The sequence below is a fragment of the Brassica oleracea genome, chromosome C6 (assembly GCF_000695525.1).
Source record: "Brassica oleracea var. oleracea cultivar TO1000 chromosome C6, BOL, whole genome shotgun sequence".
Taxonomy (NCBI): Eukaryota; Viridiplantae; Streptophyta; class Magnoliopsida; order Brassicales; family Brassicaceae; genus Brassica; species Brassica oleracea.
In genome coordinates this window covers 36,528,107-36,546,590 of record NC_027753.1, presented here as the reverse complement: position 1 = coordinate 36,546,590, position 18,484 = coordinate 36,528,107, and the positions used below count along the sequence as shown (strand labels likewise).

Below are 18,484 nucleotides of genomic sequence, written 5' to 3'. Positions count from 1 at the left end.
CTAAACCCTAAACCCTAAACTCTAAACCCTAAACCCTAAACTCTAAACCCTAAATCCTAAACCCCACCCTTTAACTCTAAACCCTAAGTTTTATGACTTTTGATAAAACATTAAGTGCTATTTTTGTGACTTTCGACCTTGAGTGCTAGTTTGAGAACAAAAACTTGATTTAGTGCTATTTTTGTCTTTTTCTCTTAAATCAACACAAAGATATTTTGGTAATTTCTTTACTAAACTCATTTGAATGAAAATGAAAATAAAGAAACAAACATAAGATCCATTTAGATGATTCATCTAGATGAGCTATGTGGATGGACAAACAAACAATCACAAAAATCTGAATGGATGAATAGATCATACAAATGAATCTTTTGGATAGAGATAACAAATGGTGAAACAAACAACCCCTTTGTCATTTATCATTTTGGACTGAACTAGATGCTTCTGCATCCAGATGCACCATCAAAACTCATTGATTAAAATTCTTCAGTTTCTGACCAATACAGATTAAAATTCTAATTGTTCATCACCAAGAATTACAATGTTTTTTTAATTAGTTGCAACTGTTCATTGAAACAATTAGGTAGATTCACTTAGACCCCTGACAATCATCTCTCATCTAAATGTGTCAGTAACTCAATAAATAAATAGCACATATGATATTTCAAACAAGTGGTAGAGACAACTTATTAGGGAAAGCAATTGACTCACATAAAATTTTAGAAAAATGTTGTACCACTGTTCAAAATTGACCCTTGCCCAATAATGTTTTGACGCTATCATATTTTAGTTCAAAGGTAGTTCACTAATATTTATGCACTTTTCTATGAAGAAATATATATTGTTGACCTTTATAAATAATTATCTTGTCTCCGCCACTGTATCAACTTCAAATATAAATAGAAATGTGTATATAAAAAGAATTTATTTTTGGTTAATACTTTGTTAATACCCATGTTCTAAAACGCGGCGACGAGGTCCGATTTTCCGGCGACTAGGCGTGAAGCGGCACCCTACCACTGCGATTTGCTACCAATCGGACAGTTAGGCGGTGTGATACAAAAAAATCTTTGTTTTCGCGATTTTGAACTTCAAATCAATGAGTGTTGATAGATCTATAGTTGTTATGTGTAAACAACAACAAAAACGCATGAGAAATGAAGTTTTTTCGAAAAAAATCTATGGCAGCCGCAAAAGAAAAGTTGCAGAAACATGCAAAGCCCTATTAAGAAGACGATGAGATAATTACAAAACTGTCATCTAGTAAAAAAATATAAAAAATATGGAAAACTGACTCTCTTGGACATTGAATCCGGGACTAGTATGTTAACAAGCACTGAATAAACCAATAGACCACACGTTATCTTTGTGATGTTTTACATAAACTATATTTTGTATATAACTTTATTTTAAAAATAAAATAAAACTTAAAATTAATCCCCGATTAATCCCCGATTAATCCCCGATTAAAATCCGAATTTTTCGTTAGGCGCTAGGCCCAAACCGAACGCACGCGTAGCGCCTAGCGAGTTTTCGAACATGGGTTAATACTTATCTATTAATAATAAATATTTTCTAAATAACTTTAAATATTTTATTTGTAATACGAATAAACAAAACCATATTAGACAGAAAAACATGCACCAAAACATGATGCTATAAACCATATACAATTTAACAACAATATATTTAGTTTTGTAAATTGATAATATCATAAAATAATTAAATTACACAACAATAAAATAATTAAAAACCAACGTAATACGGATATAATTACTATAGTTTTATAATTTTTAAGAGTATATATATATGAAAATTTCTGAAAATGACAATGAATGAAAATACAACTTCTTAAAAACATATACAACTTTATGATGAAAATACAATTTCATATACATTTGACAACCTCTTTAAAAAAAAATACAATTCCATGCGGTGATCTTTGATGATCTAAACAACAAATCTATCTAAACAATGAATCTCTCTCTCTTTCTTAGTTTATTTATGATTGTTTTAATTTTTTCTTTGGTGTTATTGTTGTTGTAATTTTTTCGTTTCTCACAACTATTTATATAGATGAAAACAGGTTGCAATGGTTGATAATCAAAAATTGCAAGGGTTAGCTAAATGTTGCAATAGTTAACACCAAAAGTCTCATAGATCATAACTAATTAAAATCTACAATCAATCACTAATAATTGCAATTGTTCATCTCTAAAAAATGTAATGATTCATCACTAACTGTTGCAATATTCCATTTAATCAGTTGTAACTGTTTACTGATAAAATTTCAAGATCCCACTTAAACGGTTGCAAAGATTCACTTAAATCACTAATAATTCTCCCATATTTAAATATAATCAGAGACTCACTAGCTAAATATTACTTATATCAAATTCATGCAAAGGTGAAAATGTGCATATCGAAAAACATTAAAACATTTGTTCTTGGTTTAAATTTTGTTAAGATTTATCTATTTGTAAATAATATTGTCTAAGTAAGTTCAAGCATTTTATCTAAACGAAACTAAATCAAGCAAAAAAAACCTACACCAAAACAGGATGTTATAAACCATAAAGTATAATTCAAAAACCATATCATATTTAATTTCATAAATATATTATATCATAAGAATACTTTAATTACCTAAAACTGAATTACACAAAAAATTTTAGAACTTTTTTAAGATGAAAATAATCCATTTTGAAAAGACACATTTTGAATATTTTGACAACCTATCAAAAGTTAATTATATTAAGAATTGGCTTTATTAATGAGTACATTATATTTAAGACTGTTTTACCCTATATAAAGTAAATATACACGCATACAAATAAGGAGGAATATATAAATCTATTAATATTTAGGAAATGATACACATAGACGATTTTTAGAAATTCTTAAAAGTTCATCTTGTGAACTATTTAATTAGCATCCTTAATTAACAAAATTGTTGTTTTGACATAACACAGTTACCGTTTCTTCTCTCCAAAGTTGCGACACAACTTATCTTCTCTTTTTATTTTTTCGGCCGGCGTTGCGTTGACTCTGACGTCGTTATACTCCTTCTTCTTCTCTTTAGCTTTGTTCTTTGTTTCCTTATTTTCAGATTTGAAATCAACGAAGGAGTTGAGAGATTAATGGATTCATATGCAGTTTTTATTTATCGATCATACTCCTTTGGTGTTGTCTTCTGACAATTACAGTCACTCAAAGTCTTCCTCTTCTGATCAAAAGTTTGTTCGCATCTGATCTGGTCAGAATGTAGTAAGCCAATTCTAGATGTGTTGTTTTTGTTTAACTATATTTTGCTTTCCGGCATATATGCTAATAGTCGTCTAATGTTTTTTGTCCAAACTAATTTCTATGGTTAGTTTGGGGGTAATTCTCAATGGTCATCAACTCATCATGATTATATGGTGAGTCATTGTTGCTTTGTACAAATTAAATTAGATTTGCCAACACATCGACTTCAATGGAAACCACCATGGAACCAATGCTTTAGAAAATGTGATGTCATGATGAGAAACGTTCAGTTATAATGGAAAAATCATGATTTTAAAATATTATAAAAAAATAATGGACAAGGTTTATTTATAGTGTTCTAAAAGATCTATACGAACAATCATGAAGATCTATACGAACAATCATGACTTTTCAGATTTGAGTTAATTAGTACCTTTACTGAAAAGACACATAATTAAATAAAGATGCTTATTAAGATATTTTAATATATTTTGAAAATAATTTAATTTTTATTGTATATAATAAACACACATAATTCTTAAAACAAATAATTATAAAACCACTTAATTAGTTTAACTACTTTTTAAAACTAATTTGTCTTTTATAATGAAAATACATAATGGTAAAACATTCTTAACACTAATAATTGTAGAAAAACATTTATTGATTAAGCTACTTTTTAAAATTAATTTGTCTTTTATAATGAAAGACATAATTTTAAAACATTCGTAACACTAATAATTATAGTAAAACATTTATTGATTTAACTACTTTTTAAAACCATTTTGATTTTTAAATGGAAAGAGACAATTCTTTAAACTAACACAATTTTTTTTTGACGAAAATGAGATGGATATTTGCTTGGTGTTTCCTTTTGTGTTGTTCACAATGAAGGGTAAGTGTGAGAGGAACTAAACTAATACAGTTTTTAAAAAATGTCAAAAAAAATACTCTATATTTTTTTTTGATGTAAAGATATTCATGATGAGTTGATGACAAAACACATTAAAAATTTTCACAACTTTTTCCAATAACTGCATATTGAAAAACACCGTATTTAATTTGAAAACACTATAATGAAAAGACGCTAATTATAGAAACAAAAACTCTCCATCATGCATGACGTACACGGTAATTTTTTTTTGTGGTTTTGGTTGGAAAACTCGATTTTTGCGGTTTGCGGGAAAAATAATCTTTCTGGTTTTGGCGGGAAAACTCGTTTTGGCGGTTTTGACTGAAAAACTTGTTTTTACGTTTTTGGCGGGAAAATTTGTTAGATTTTGGCGGGAAACCTGTTTTCGATTTTGGCGGGAACAATCTTTTTGCGATTTTTTGGCGGAAAAATTCGGTTTTACGGTTTTTGCGAGAAAATTCGGTTTAGCGGTTTGGCAGGAAAACTCGGTTTTGCGGTTTTGGCGGGAAAACTCAGTTTTTCGGTTTTGGCAGGTCGGTTTTGCGGTTTTGGCGAGAAAACTCGATTTTTCGGTTTTGGCGGGAAAACTCGGTTTAGCTGTTTTGGCGGGAAAACTTGGTTTTCCGGTTTTGGCGGGAAAACTTGGTTTTCCGGTTTTGGCGGGAAAACTCGATTTTTTGGTTTCGGCGAGAATACTCGTTTTTATTTTGACAGAAAAACTCGGTTTTTCAGTTTTGGCGGGAAAACTTGATTTTTTCGGTTTCGGCGGAAAAAATCGTTTTCGCGGGGAAATTGGGTTTTACAGTATTGGCGGGACACCTTTTGCGGTTTTGGCGGAAAAACTCGATTTTGCGATTTTCAGTCGGAAAACTCGATTTTGCGATTTTAGCGGAAAAACTCGATTATACGGTTTTTGCGGGAAAACTCAGTTTTGCGGGTTTGGCGGGAAAACTCAATTTTTCGGTTTTGGCGGAAAACTTAGTTTTATGGTTTTGGCGGGAAAACTCGGTTTTGTGGTTTAGGCAGAAAAACTCGATTTTTTCGGTTTCGGCGAGAAAACTCGTTTTTGGCGGAAAAAATTATTTTTTGGTTCTGACGAAAAAAACGTTTTTGCAAATTTTATATAATTTAATTAAAATGGTGAAAATCTATATATATAATTGAAAACTCATGGGTACACCATTACTCTTTTGTATTTACCCAACATAAATATGAGTTTTAAAATTAATATCCATGGTTAACCCCATTAATCTTAGATGGATAAAAATCCAATCCATTATTAGTGGGTTTGGGTAAACTCATGGGTTAACATCCCTGCGTACACCCCTTCGTAAAGGGAACCAGCACAATCAGAATATCTATATCTGAAGTAACAAGACCTTTTTCCATTGACTTGGACTAAAAGAGAAACAGAGTGTCTATATCTAAAGTGCAATGCACACACTGGAATTATACGGCCATGGCGGCTTAAGATTCCGTTTTGACACTGCAATGCCAAGAAACTCACCAGATAAAAGAACACTGCAGTCCAAAGACACCAGAAAGACGCTGACACCAACGCTATTAGAGATATATATCCCACATCGGAAATTCTAAGGGACATTAAATAATATATAAAGGGTTAGGGTCAATCCACTAATCACCAATTGGTTTTAAGTTGGAAGTTCATAATTAAATCCGAATCTAACATGGTATGAGAGCTCAGATCCTAAATACCCTAAACTCCTAATTAAAATTAAAATTAACCCTTCTGACCGGGTATAAAGATCGTGATTAACCCTTCCAACCGGGTATAAAGGTTGTGTTAAACTCGCTCGACCGAGTATAAGGAGCTGTTATTGGTTTATATATTTTGATTGATTTAGAAATCCATATAGTATTTATAAATCCAAGTAAAATATGCAAATCCGGAGGTTTTCCCTCGGATTTGAGTCTTTGTATTTTTAACTAAAAAATCCAAACAAATCCATTCAAATCCATTATAAAATCAAATATATTAGTAAATCCGTACGATTGAATAACACTTGATTTGATACAGAATTTATGAATCATTAAACCAATAACACATGATTTTAATACAGATTTGAAAATCATAGAACCAATAACACTAGATTTAGTTCGAATTTTCAAATTCATTAAAATACAACAACCATCCCTACTAAATGTCCTAAAGTTCCGAGATTTCTGGCCGATAAGAGCCATCATCTCGAGGAGGGGTAATAGAGATATATATCTCATATCAGAAATTCTAAGAGACATTAAGTAATATATAAGGGGTTAGGATCAATCCACTAATCACCAATTGGTTTTAAGTTGGAAGCCCATAAATAAAACCGAATCTAACAAACGCACCATGCAATTCAACCATTAAATGCCGGAAAAGAACACTCCGAAAAGGAGACAAACACCACGCCATAAGTGACACGGGATAAAGCCGATAGCCATATGAGGAAAAACAGTGTCAATATCACTGCCAGGGAAGACCGGTCAATCACTCCATAGATCGAAAAATAATCAACAGAAAGTTGACATCGATTGATTGAAGAAATCCAATCCCGCCAATATCGCCATCAAGGCTGTAGATGTGTTACGAGACAAACAGAAAAATAAAAAACGAGAAACTCCGACAACCTAAGCTGCCGGAATATCCAAAGACAGTAAAGGAGAGTCTGTAACTGGTCGTGTATGAATCATCCTCGGAGAGAAAAATGGTTTCAGAAAAGTATTTTTGTTATATAAAATTTTCTTAATTTGTTGTTTTACACTTAATTTCATTCATTTTTGCTTGAGTTAATTCAAATTGTTTTCTCTTACCCGTGATGAAATTGATCTCTGTCACTGTTTTTGTCTCCCTGTGAGAGTGTTGCTCTCTGGCGGTGGATATATATGTTAGCCACATGTTTGTATTGTCCCTTTTTTCTGTTGTCTTTAACGTACGCCTTTTAATTATCCTTATAAACTCTCTGAAGGTGTTCAATCTTCCCTATCACTAATTTGGAATTGAGTTATGGATTCAATTTTACCATGGCCTAGATACTTGTGGAGAAGGATGCATCATCACGAAATGGATACTCCTAAATCTAACCGTATTTTCAAGAGACTCCACTCGAAGGTACCAAATGAAAGTACCATTTCGTTTTTGTTTTGATGTTTCTTTGTTGTTGCAGTTTTCATTGCTCGCACTACGATATATATAGATCCCAGATTGCAATTGTTAACCATTAAAGATCGCAATGATTAATTTAAGTTCAAAAGTTGATCACCGAATATTGCAATGTTTGAACACCAAAATTTACAATAGTTAACATTTAAAGGTTGTAATGATTCATTTTTAAACAGTTGCAAATATTAAATTTTATATATAATAAATAGAATTGAAAAGACATAAATTAAAAAAATATACATAATTTAAAAAAAACCCGGTTATAAACGAAAAGGTACCACAAACGGGCATGAACAAATTTATAATAAAAAGACATGTCCATTGGAATTAACTATGATTGCTATTCAACTAAGTCCGGCTACTACACCGCTGTCAACACAACAGATACCGATGCTGCTGTGCCTAATGGAAATGGGTTTAAATGGAAGAAGAGTGTCTGGAATTTGCCATGTGCGCCCAAAGTCAAGCTCTTCTCTTGGAAACTCCTCAAAGGGGCCATTCCTGTTGGTGAACGCCTTGCTGAGAGGCATATTCCTGTGGATCCCTTGTGTAAAAGATGCGGCTGTTCTGAATCTATTTCTCATCTCATGTTCCGCTGTCAGTTCGCACAACGAGTTTGGCAACTAGCTCCGTTTAAAACTGACTTGGACATCAGCGGAACAATAGATTTAATATCTAGCTGGGATTCTCTCTGTGATCTCAATTGCTTACTCCCTGCAGGTATTACCTCAGGAACTCTTTTCCCGTGGATCCTTTGGGCGATTTGGAAAGCGAGAAATAAATTTGTTTTCGAAGGACACTCGGCGTCACCGGAGGATACGCTCTCGTCAGCCATCAGATTAACTAGAGAAGGGGAAATGGAGGTTATAAAGGATTCTATTACCAAGCCCCGCCTGCCAATTCCGACGACTAGAGCCCCCCAGGGGCGGTGGTGGTGCGCTCAGATGCAGCATGGACTGCGACTACAAAAGATGCTGGTCTTGGATGGGCCACCTTCTCCGGATCAGACATCAGGTCTTTTAAAACCTCAGAAAAATGGGTCTCTTCAGCGCTAACTGCAGAAGGCCTTGCTCTACGCGAGGCAGTACGATCATGCGCTAACTTGGGACTGACGACGGTGGCTTTTGAAGCTGATTCGACACAACTCATCAAAGCCATGAATATGGAAGAGTGCCCAACAGAGCTTTACGGAGTCTTATCTGATATTTTCTCCTATGTCTCAGCTTTTGATTTTGTTTCTTTCTCTTGGATCCCTCGTGAGAGGACTTCTCTTGCAGACACCTTAGCTAAGAATGCATTGAATGTAGCAGGTACTTTGGTTGTTGGTGAGACCTTTATGGCAGCTAACTAACCGTTTAATATTAATCGAAATATGTGTTTCAAAAAAAAAATATATATATATTAGCATGTGTGTAAATTGGAAAGTGTTCCAAAAAAAAGTAAATTGGTAAAAGTAGTAACTAATCAAAAATGCTTTAGAGCTTTAAAAAGATTGAGATGGTTTTCATGTAGAATATAATATCTTCACAAGCACTAAAAACTGATATTTTCGTCAATGGCAACACTATATAGGGTTACGTGCTCGGTAACCCAATGACAGAACGTAAAATTGATGATAACCATCGTATTCCATATGCTCATGGTATGGCGCTCATCTCTGATGAGCTCTACGAGGTATGAACACATCATGACATTTGCGTTTGCTTCAATGAACAATGAAAATAATTAACAAACAGTTGGCATGCAGTCGCTGAAAAGAATATGCAAAGGGGAATATACATATGTTGATCCACTTAACACAAAATGCTTGAAACTCGTTGAAGAATATCATAAGGTACACCGTGGCGGATCTAGCAAGTTTTACTATGGGGAGCAAAGTTTTTTTAGACTTTATAGATGAGATACACTTAACCCTAGGTTTGATATTTTATGGAGGGCAAATTTATCCAATTTCTCCAAAATTTATTATAAATAATAGAGGATTTTTTAAAAAAAAAATCCATTGGGGGCAGATGCCCCACCCTTGCTGGCTTTACATCCGCTACCCGTACACGTGGAACATAATTTAGTTGATACTCTGTCTTCCGCCGTGTTAAAGATCATCACCAAATTCAGAATTCTTTTGTGGTTATTTTATAGTGTATAGATGGATTAAACCTATATAGTATACTACAACCTTGGTGCAAACATGCGAATCCAGATTGCTTTGTAAGTAAATCCATCTTGCCCTATATATGTTCACCGTATACCAATATAATATATGCACATAGAAGTTTTGCTTTTGCAGTATTATCGCTACGTGTTATCTACTTATTGGGCCAATGACAAAACCGTACGCAAAGCTCTTCAAATCAATGAGGTATATATATATAATTAATTATTTTTAAGAGATTTTGCCTAGTGAACCGATCTTTATGATTGGTAGGAGAGCATAGGGGAATGGGTACGATGTAAACACGATATTCCTTACACAAATGACATTATAAGCAACGTACCTTACCATAAGAATAACAGTATCAATGGCTATCCTTCTCTCATCTTCAGGTCAGAGTTTTAACTTTTTGGTAAACTTTTTTTGTTTTGTTCCCTACAAGATTCAAGTATTTCTGTAAATATTGTGCTGTTTTTGGTGAACAGTGGTGATCACGATATGGTAGTGCCTTATCTTGGAACCCAAGCTTGGATAAGGTCTCTCAACTATTCTGTTACTGATGACTGGAGGCCATGGATGATCAACGATCAAATTGCTGGGTATATATGTGGACCCATCTTTCTTTAAGGGGTTATTTGTGAAATAACCAAAACAAAAACCAAAATTAGTTTTTAAGAGAGAGGGTAGAGAGAGAGATAGAAAGAGAAAAGGGGAGAGAGAATGAGAATTTGGTTAGTTTGTGAATTTTAAAGTTTTTTTAGTTATTGGGTGCAATTTCTCTTTCTTTAATCGTTTATGTTTCTTGTTCATTCCTCCATTAAACTCACGTTAATATTATTTTTGACTCTTACTTGTCAGATACACAAGGACTTATGCAAATAAGATGACATTTACTACTATCAAGGCAAGTCGTTCCTCTTCTTTTTATTCCCACTCAAAACTTTTTTCATCGGTCTATATTGAGTTGTTGATTTCAATCACAGGGAGGTGGACATACACCAGAGTACAAACCAGAGGAAAGCTTCATCATGTTTCAAAGGTGGATCAATGACCAACCTCAGTAAAATAGGAGAGTGGCCTTCACGTATAAAAGATAAGAGATTGTGATTCTCTAATGTTTTATCAAAATGCGTACATCTTCTAGTACACACCTCCATATATATATAAGACCAGGTTCGGCCTTTATGTGACTTTTTGAACTAAACTCAATGCACTACCAATCATAAGAATATTATTCACCCATGCATTATAAATTAATATATTTAATCGGCAATGCTGAACAATGTCGAACTTGCACACCGTTCCATATTCTTTTTGTTTATGATGGAAACTAAACTGAATAAGCTTCTTTGAAACATATTAGATCTTGAAACTGAAAATATCATAGTAAAAAATATTCCTTTACATAAATCATTCAGTGAGAATATATCCAATCGTATTAAAAAAAAATGGTGGTAAACCATTCTCTGGAGAGAGAATCTGAAAGCTCCGATGGCCACGCACGTGAAAATCTGGTGTGGTGCGGATTCAAACTCGGGTCCCTTGGGGATCCACAAAACACCTTGACCACCCGACCACAGACCTGTGGTTAATCAAATCGTATTATGTTATCCATATCTACTTAATCAATCTTGTTAGACATTATTGTTGTTTGTTTACAGTGTACGAAGACGGCGTATCACTAACCATCTTGAAATTAGAATATGATAACATAAATAATTACTTTAGGCTACAGAAAAAAAGAAGAAAAACTTTTTTTAATGCTCACGACATGCGCGAGGACAATTAACAAGTAATATTGTATTCTGTTAACATAATTATATTTTAGACTTGAAGATCTGGCATGACATTTTTCCATTAAAATAATGTGACAAGTTCAATGATGAATCCAGACTTGAAAAAAATGAAGAGTGGGTAGGCGACCTTTTATGGCTTTTAGTATTAAGATTCAATAACTTGTCCTGTCCTTAAACGCCATTGATTTGGAAAAAACGAATGGCTAACGACTATGTTTCCTCTGTTCTGAAATGTCTGCTTCTGTTTCTTCAACTTGTCTTCTTGATTCAGAATGCTGATTCTGCCTCTATCGTCAAGTATCTTCCGGGTTTTGATGGCCCTCTCCCCTTTGAGCTCGAAACCGGGTTTGTTTTCTCTTTTCTTGTTGTGATTAATTAACTGAGTCCATGTTATTTCTGAGTTTTGAGATATTCAAACTAGGTTATTTTTGTTTCTTGTGAATGAAGGTACATTGGTATTGGTGAAAAGGAGGAAGTGCAGTCGTTCTACTACTTTATCAAGTCTGAGAGGAACCCTGAAGAAGACCCTGTTCTTCTCTGGCTAAGTGGTGGACCTGGCTGCTCTGCTATCTCTGGTCTTCTACTGGAGAATGGTAAAATATAAAACAGTGATCTTCTTCAGCTCTTCTTTTGTGTCTCTGATTACAGATCGATTAAATTCAACAGGGCCTCTGGCTATGAAGCTTGATGTTTACAATGGAACCGTCCCTCCATTGGTCTCTACTACATACTCATGGACAAAGGTAACAAAAAATTGTGTATGATGATCACAAAAACCGATGAATCAGTTAAACTCTTGATCATTTTCATCAGACTTCAAGCATATTATACTTGGATCAGCCTGTTGGAACTGGCTTCTCCTATTCAAGAACCCATCTTGTTAACAAACCCAGTGATTCAGGAGAGGCCAAACGGATCCATGAGTTTCTTCAAAAGGTAATTAAAGATAAACTAACTACATGTCTCTTGGAGAGATTAATAGCATTTTTTATTGTTATTGTTGTGCAGTGGCTAGGCAAGCATCAAGAGTTTTCCTCCAACCCATTCTACGCCGGAGGTGATTCTTATTCCGGTAAGATTGTTCCGGCTCTCGTTCAAGAAATCTCAAAAGGTATATATGTTTGGTTTTATATATGATACTAACCCCTAAGCCCTTTTGTAATATCATTTTTTGCTATCTCTCAATCCACAACTCTTAACAGAAGAAACATGATGAAAATAATATGCAGGAAATTACCAGTGTTGCAATCCTCCGATAAATCTTCAGGTTCTTTGGTATTTCTTTAATATATACTATATATTAGCATGTGCAATGGAACATTGGGCAGAGCTTCGAGATTAAAAAAACTTACCTTATATAATATGCATGTAAATTGGAAAAAGTAGTAACCAATCAAATATACGTTAGAACCCTTAAACAATTTGAGAAGGTCTTCGTATGTCTTCCCAAGCACTACAAACTGATATTTTTGTCAATGCCAACATTAATAATATAGGGCTACGTGCTCGGTAACCCAGTAACAGAGCGTAAAATTGATGATAACCATCGTATTCCGTATGCTCATGGTATGGCGCTTATCTCTGATGAGCTCTACGAGGTATGAACACATCATGACGTTTGCGTTTGCTTCCATGCACAATGAAAATAATTAACAAACAGTTGGCATGCAGTCGCTGAAAAGAATATGCAAAGGAGAATATACATATGTTGATCCACTTAACACAAAATGCTTGGAACTCATTGACGAATATCATAAGGTACAAACACCGAGGAATTTGAATTAGTTGATGTTATGTCTTCTGCCTTGTTAAAGATCATCATTAAATTTAGAAATCTTTTGTGATTATTTTATAGTGTATAGATGGATTGAACCTATATAGTATACTACAACCTTGGTGCAAAACTGAGAATCCAGATTGCTATGTAAGTAAATCCATCTTGCCCTGTGTTCACCGTATATATACACGTATAAAAGTTTTGCTTTTGCAGTATTATCGCTGTTTGTTAGTTACATACTGGGCCAATGACAAAACCGTTCGCAAAGCTCTTCAAATCAATGGGGTAAATATATATGACTAATTATTTTAAGAGATTTTGCCTAGTCTTATATATGAGGCGATCTGTATGATTGGTAGGAGAGTATAGGGGAATGGGTACGATGTAGATATGGTATTCCTTACACATATGACATTATAAGCAGCGTACCATACCATAAGAATAACAGTATCAATGGATATCCTTCTCTCATCTTCAGGTCAGAGTTTTAACCTTTTGGTTAACTTTTTTTCTTTTTGTTCCCTACAAGATTCAAGGATTTATGTAGCTTTGTGCGGTTTTTGGTGAACAGTGGTGATCACGATATGGCAGTGCCTTACCTTGGAACCCAAGCTTGGATAAGGTCTCTCAACTATTCTATTATCGATGACTGGAGGCCATGGATGATCAACGATCAAATCGCTGGGTATTTATATGCACCCAACTTTCGTCAATTTTTTTATGTCTCTTGTTCATTTCTTCCATTAAACTCACGTTAAGATTACTCTTGACTCTTTCTTGGTAGATACACAAGGACTTATGCAAATAAAATGACATTTGCTACTGTCAAAGCAAGTCTTTCTTCTTCTTCTTTTCTTTTTTAAGTTTCCACAACATTTTTATTGTGGTCTTTATTGAGTTGTGGATTTCGATTACAGGGAGGTGGGCACACGCCAGAGTACAAACCAGATGAAAGCTCTATCATGTTCCAAAGGTGGATTAATGGCCAACCTCTATAAAAGAGGAAATTAATTATGATTTTAATATTCTATCAAAGCGTGTACATAGTACATACTCTTTAGTACACACATTCTCCAAATATATAAGAGCACTTGGCCTTTTAAGTGACTTGAAATAAAACTCATAATTTGTTAATTTACTTTGTAAACAACTACATGAATGTTGCCTTTCAAGATTGCTACATTTGCCTTACACTTCTTTACAGAAGAAGCAAAACAAAGATCAAGTAAACTTGGAGTATGAAAGAGTTTCTCATACTTTTATTTATATTTGGATGTAGCATATTCAGTGTAAATGTTCGAGGTGCATCACCGGCAGTGAAAACTCCTAAAACACGAGGCCGGTAAATAAAAGAGTGCTCGTGAAAGGTTTGCAAATTAAATACTGGATGATCTTCTCAAGATATGTACAATTGCTTAATTTCGATGTCCAATATAAAATCAAGAGTCGACATCCATATAAATTAAATAGTAATTCCTTCTATCAGACACACTGAAATTGCTCTTTGATTCTTCTTCTTTATGAACAGAGATATACAAATAAAATGACTCGTGATAAAAACTTTGTTGCAGACAGCCTAGCAAAAAGGTGCTTTGTTAGGTGAAAATGATGTAATGGCGTTTGCCTAACTACTCTATAATGAAGTTTATGTTTCAAAAAATACAAATGAAATGACATTTGCTACTGTCAAAGCAAGATTTACCCACAAAACAGTTTACTACGTCTTTTCTTAATTGAGTTGTGGGGTTTGAATAAAGAGAATGGGTACACGCCAAAGTTTTCATATTCCTATAAAGTGGATCAGTAGCAGTGTCTAACCTCTGCCAAAAAGGACGGTGGACTGTGCTTATAATGGACAATAAATTGTGATTCTACTATGCATCCTCTCAAAATGTGTTACATATTCAAAGTACAGATATATATATATATATATATATATATATATATACGTATTCGTATATATATAACATGAATTGACCTTTGAATGAATGAATTATTCATAATTTGTTAATGTAAGCAACTTGACTAGTGTTGTTCTAGCTTGGTTCATTTGCATTTTACTTCTTTACTGGAAAACAGTCAAGAAAATTTTGAGCACTGAAATATATGATCTATCTACCTGGTGTGAATCAATCAACTTGTGGGGATAGCTCACTTGGAAGAGCGTCAGACCGAAGATCTGAAGGTCTCGTGTTCAGTTCACGCTCACCGCCTCATTTTTTTCTTTATATATTCCCCAATAAAACGAATACCAAAAGCCCATTTCCAAGAAGAAATTTTTGGGTTCACCCCATAGTTTCACCATCCAATAGTATTTGATATTTGATATCTTTTGAAAAAAGAAATAAAATTGAATATCTAAATTAGATTATATTTTTAAAATAAAATAATAAAAATACATAAAAATACATAAATATAGTTATAAAAAATAAATAAATTAATATTGTTAAGTCTTCGGCAAAATACTAAACTCTATACCCTAAATCCTAAACCCTAAACATTAAATCTTAAACTTTGGATAAACTCTAAACCGTTGGAAAATCTTAAACCCGAAATAATACATTAAAAACTAAATTTTAATAACACTAAACCCTAAATCCTAATCACTAAACCCTAAATCCTTGGGTAAACTCTGAACCCTTGGATAAATCATAAACTCTAGGGTTTAATTTTAAATATTTTTGATTTAGAGTTTATGATTTATCCAAGGGTTCAGGGTTTATCCAAGGGTTTAGGGTTTAGTGATTATGGTTTAGAGTTTATTTTTATTAAGATTTAGTTTTTAATGTATGATTTAGGATTTAAAATTTTCCAATGGTTTACGATTTATCCAAGATTTAAGGTTTATAATTTAGGGTTTGGAGTTTAGGATTTATGGTATAGGATTTAGTATTTTGCTAACGGTTTAACAATATTTATTTATTTATTTTTTATAACTATTTTTATGTATTTTTATTGTTTTATTTTAAAAATATAATCTTATTTGGAAATTCAATTTTGTTTCTTTTTTTAAAAGATATCAAATATCAAATACTCAAACACTATTGGTTGGTGAATCTAGAGGTTCACCCTAGGGGGTGAATCTAGAGGTTCATTTTAGGAGGTGAAACCAAAAATTTCTCATTTCCATGTCCACTACGTACCCCCACAGCCTTCGCATCTATAATCATACATTTTCGACATTAGCTTGTTTGATTCGTTTTACTTTTTTTTCTTTGATTTAATTTGTTTCAGAGTTTTTGTGTGTTTCTTCCAATAGTTTAGAAAAATAAAACTTTGGTTCAGATGAACCATTTAAAAATGTAATTGACATATCTAGAAGCGAATGGTGGTGACGGATCTTATTGGCTTCAATCATTGATGGTTTTTCATTTGATGGTGATAGAATTTTTGCTACAAACTATGGTTAATACGAAAGACATCATGAAATTCTAATCAATCGACTGTTTGGAACGATAATCTCTTTGACTATGTTATTATCAATAGATCAATATAAAGAGTTGTCTTGGTAGTTTCTACTGGAGCAATAAAAAGAGAGTGACAATCCTTATCAATTCAGTCTGAAACTTGGTGTTTTTGGATGAATATGAATACTATTTCTCTTGAGATTCAACTATTCGAGAAGCAATATAGAGTTTTTATATGAAAAATCTTGAGATATCCATACGCAAAATAGATGTGTTAGTTTATTTTGGATTCCTACTGATATATCATTTTCTACATTTTTTTTTCTTGTTCTTATTGTTTAAATTTAATAATACAATCCATCGTTAAAAATGCTCGATTAATTAAACATAATTCAAATACATGTTTTTGTGAATAAAATAATAACTTAAATCAAAATAATAAAAATGTATTACATTTATTGTCACTTAATTTTTTATTTCATATAATTATTTTACTAAATAGAAACTCTTTATATTTCACTTAATTTAGCCAAACACATAGAAATAGTCTTTTTATTAGTTTATAAAATCAGTTAGATATGAAAATTGGCTACCCATTTATATTTCACTTAATTTAGGTACATATTTTTTTTTCGGGTAACGTTTTTTTTGTTTGTTTTGAAATTAGACTCTGCTTGAATATTATAAATTTATGTGTGAGTTTTGAGTTGGGTTCTTCTCGGTCTGGGTGAGTTCGGTTCTGATGCATAGGAATATAAAAATATCTAAATAAAAAATGTATCTGAGACGGGTTTCGATATTTATACCAAAAATAACCATAATATCTGATTTGGTCTAGATCTTTTGAATTCAATTAGTTATATTATGAAACATCTAAATATATGACACTAATTATGAATAACAAGTATCAGTGTATAAAAAGGTAAAAACCAATACTCGTGTGGATGCGAGAATTAATGTCTAGTTAATATTAAAACTCTAACAAATATATTCCACTTCAATGGTTTATTATCCTCCATAACTTCGATATCGTGTTACTCTTTGTTTTTTTTTTTGTTTTATCCAGATATTTCACAAAAAGAGAAGAATAGTCTTCGTATAAAGGATGAACGATTATTTTCTGAAAAAAGCCATGTAGTTATAATTTATAACATATTGTAGATAGAATCAGAGAAATAGAGCTAGTGAAGGCTGAAGCACATACCATTTCATTAGTAAAGTTAACCCATTATAGATAAGGAGAAACAAACAATTAGAAAATGGTGAAACCCTAGTTCGATTTCCGCTGGCCATCCGGACTGCCTTAAATAGCAAGAATATGTGGAATGCCGTATGCCTCGTAGGACTAGTCGGCTGAGCTCGGTTGCAGGATCTCCACGATTACAGAAAAAAAAAATTAGAAAACAGTGTTCAGAAAGTGGAATATATATATATAAATGATCACATGCTTTTGAAAATGCTATATAATTTTTTCCATTATGCATAAAGAAAAAAAACAATTTCTCTATATGAGCATCAAGTATATATGTTTATTCTGGCTTGGGGAGTTAGAGCATCGGTATTGGTGGGACTCAACCCACAAGCACTTAGCATTTTTTATTAAGTTTATATGTTAAGGTACCTAAGCTAAGGACATTGAAAAATTTGGTAGATTATTAGTGGGACTTTTCTGATCCCTTAGGTTATTATTTAATTAATTTGTTATTTTAATAATGAATAACATATAAAAAGAAGTTTTAAATAAAATATATAAAAGAGAAGTTTAACATTAAAATTGAAATCTTAAGAAAATTACAAAGTTGAAAAAAAGAAATACCAAACATCATAATAAAAAAAAACACACACAAACATTTATTCCAATACAAATAGGAACTTATAAATTATATGTTATGTGTAAGATGTCCAAATTTAGCCCAAATATTTTCAATCAAATCATTTTTTAAATGTTCATGGACTTGTCTATTCCGAACGCTCGTTCGACGATTAATTGTACTCACGATAGGTGAAGGCATATTGACGGAAAATGTAGC

The 18,484-nt window shown here is 32.8% G+C and overlaps 1 protein-coding gene, 1 long non-coding RNA gene and 1 pseudogene across 4 annotated transcripts; all 3 read left to right on the top strand.

The window, feature by feature from the left end:
* Positions 1–10,538, top strand: part of LOC106298132 — a 14,893-nt pseudogene extending 4,355 nt beyond the window's left edge.
* LOC106300106 lies at positions 8,779–9,530 on the top strand. Of its 2 annotated transcripts, none has more exons than XR_001261973.1 (3): positions 8,779–8,996; positions 9,070–9,156; positions 9,462–9,530. It is a non-coding gene; the product is annotated as an uncharacterized LOC106300106 (long non-coding RNA). The 2 variants fall into 2 exon arrangements; XR_001261974.1 differs by having other exon boundaries at positions 9,059–9,156.
* A 931-nt stretch (positions 10,539–11,469) lies between the features above and the next one.
* LOC106300105 (serine carboxypeptidase-like 2) lies at positions 11,470–14,238 on the top strand. 2 transcript variants are annotated; one of them, XM_013736183.1, is made up of 14 exons: positions 11,470–11,615; positions 11,718–11,863; positions 11,937–12,013; positions 12,084–12,206; positions 12,279–12,381; positions 12,500–12,537; positions 12,767–12,868; positions 12,942–13,028; positions 13,126–13,194; positions 13,261–13,332; positions 13,407–13,525; positions 13,619–13,732; positions 13,832–13,877; positions 13,965–14,238. In XM_013736183.1, the coding sequence occupies exons 1-14, from the start codon at positions 11,470–11,472 to the stop codon at positions 14,043–14,045; spliced, it is 1,323 nt and encodes a 440-aa protein (XP_013591637.1). In that variant the 3' UTR covers positions 14,046–14,238. The 2 variants fall into 2 exon arrangements, with proteins under 2 accessions (XP_013591637.1, XP_013591638.1); XM_013736184.1 differs by having other exon boundaries at positions 13,832–13,881; positions 13,970–14,238.
* Positions 14,239–18,484: the final 4,246 nt, after the last annotated feature.

Coding starts and splice junctions, on each gene's coding strand:
- LOC106300105 (XM_013736184.1), top strand. CDS start 11,470: ATGGCTAACGACTATGTTTCCTCTGTTCTGAAATGTCTGCTTCTGTTT. Junction 12,014..12,083: donor CTACATACTCATGGACAAAG/GTAACAAAAAAT, acceptor CATTTTCATCAG/ACTTCAAGCATATTATACTT. Junction 13,195..13,260: donor CTGAGAATCCAGATTGCTAT/GTAAGTAAATCC, acceptor TTGCTTTTGCAG/TATTATCGCTGTTTGTTAGT.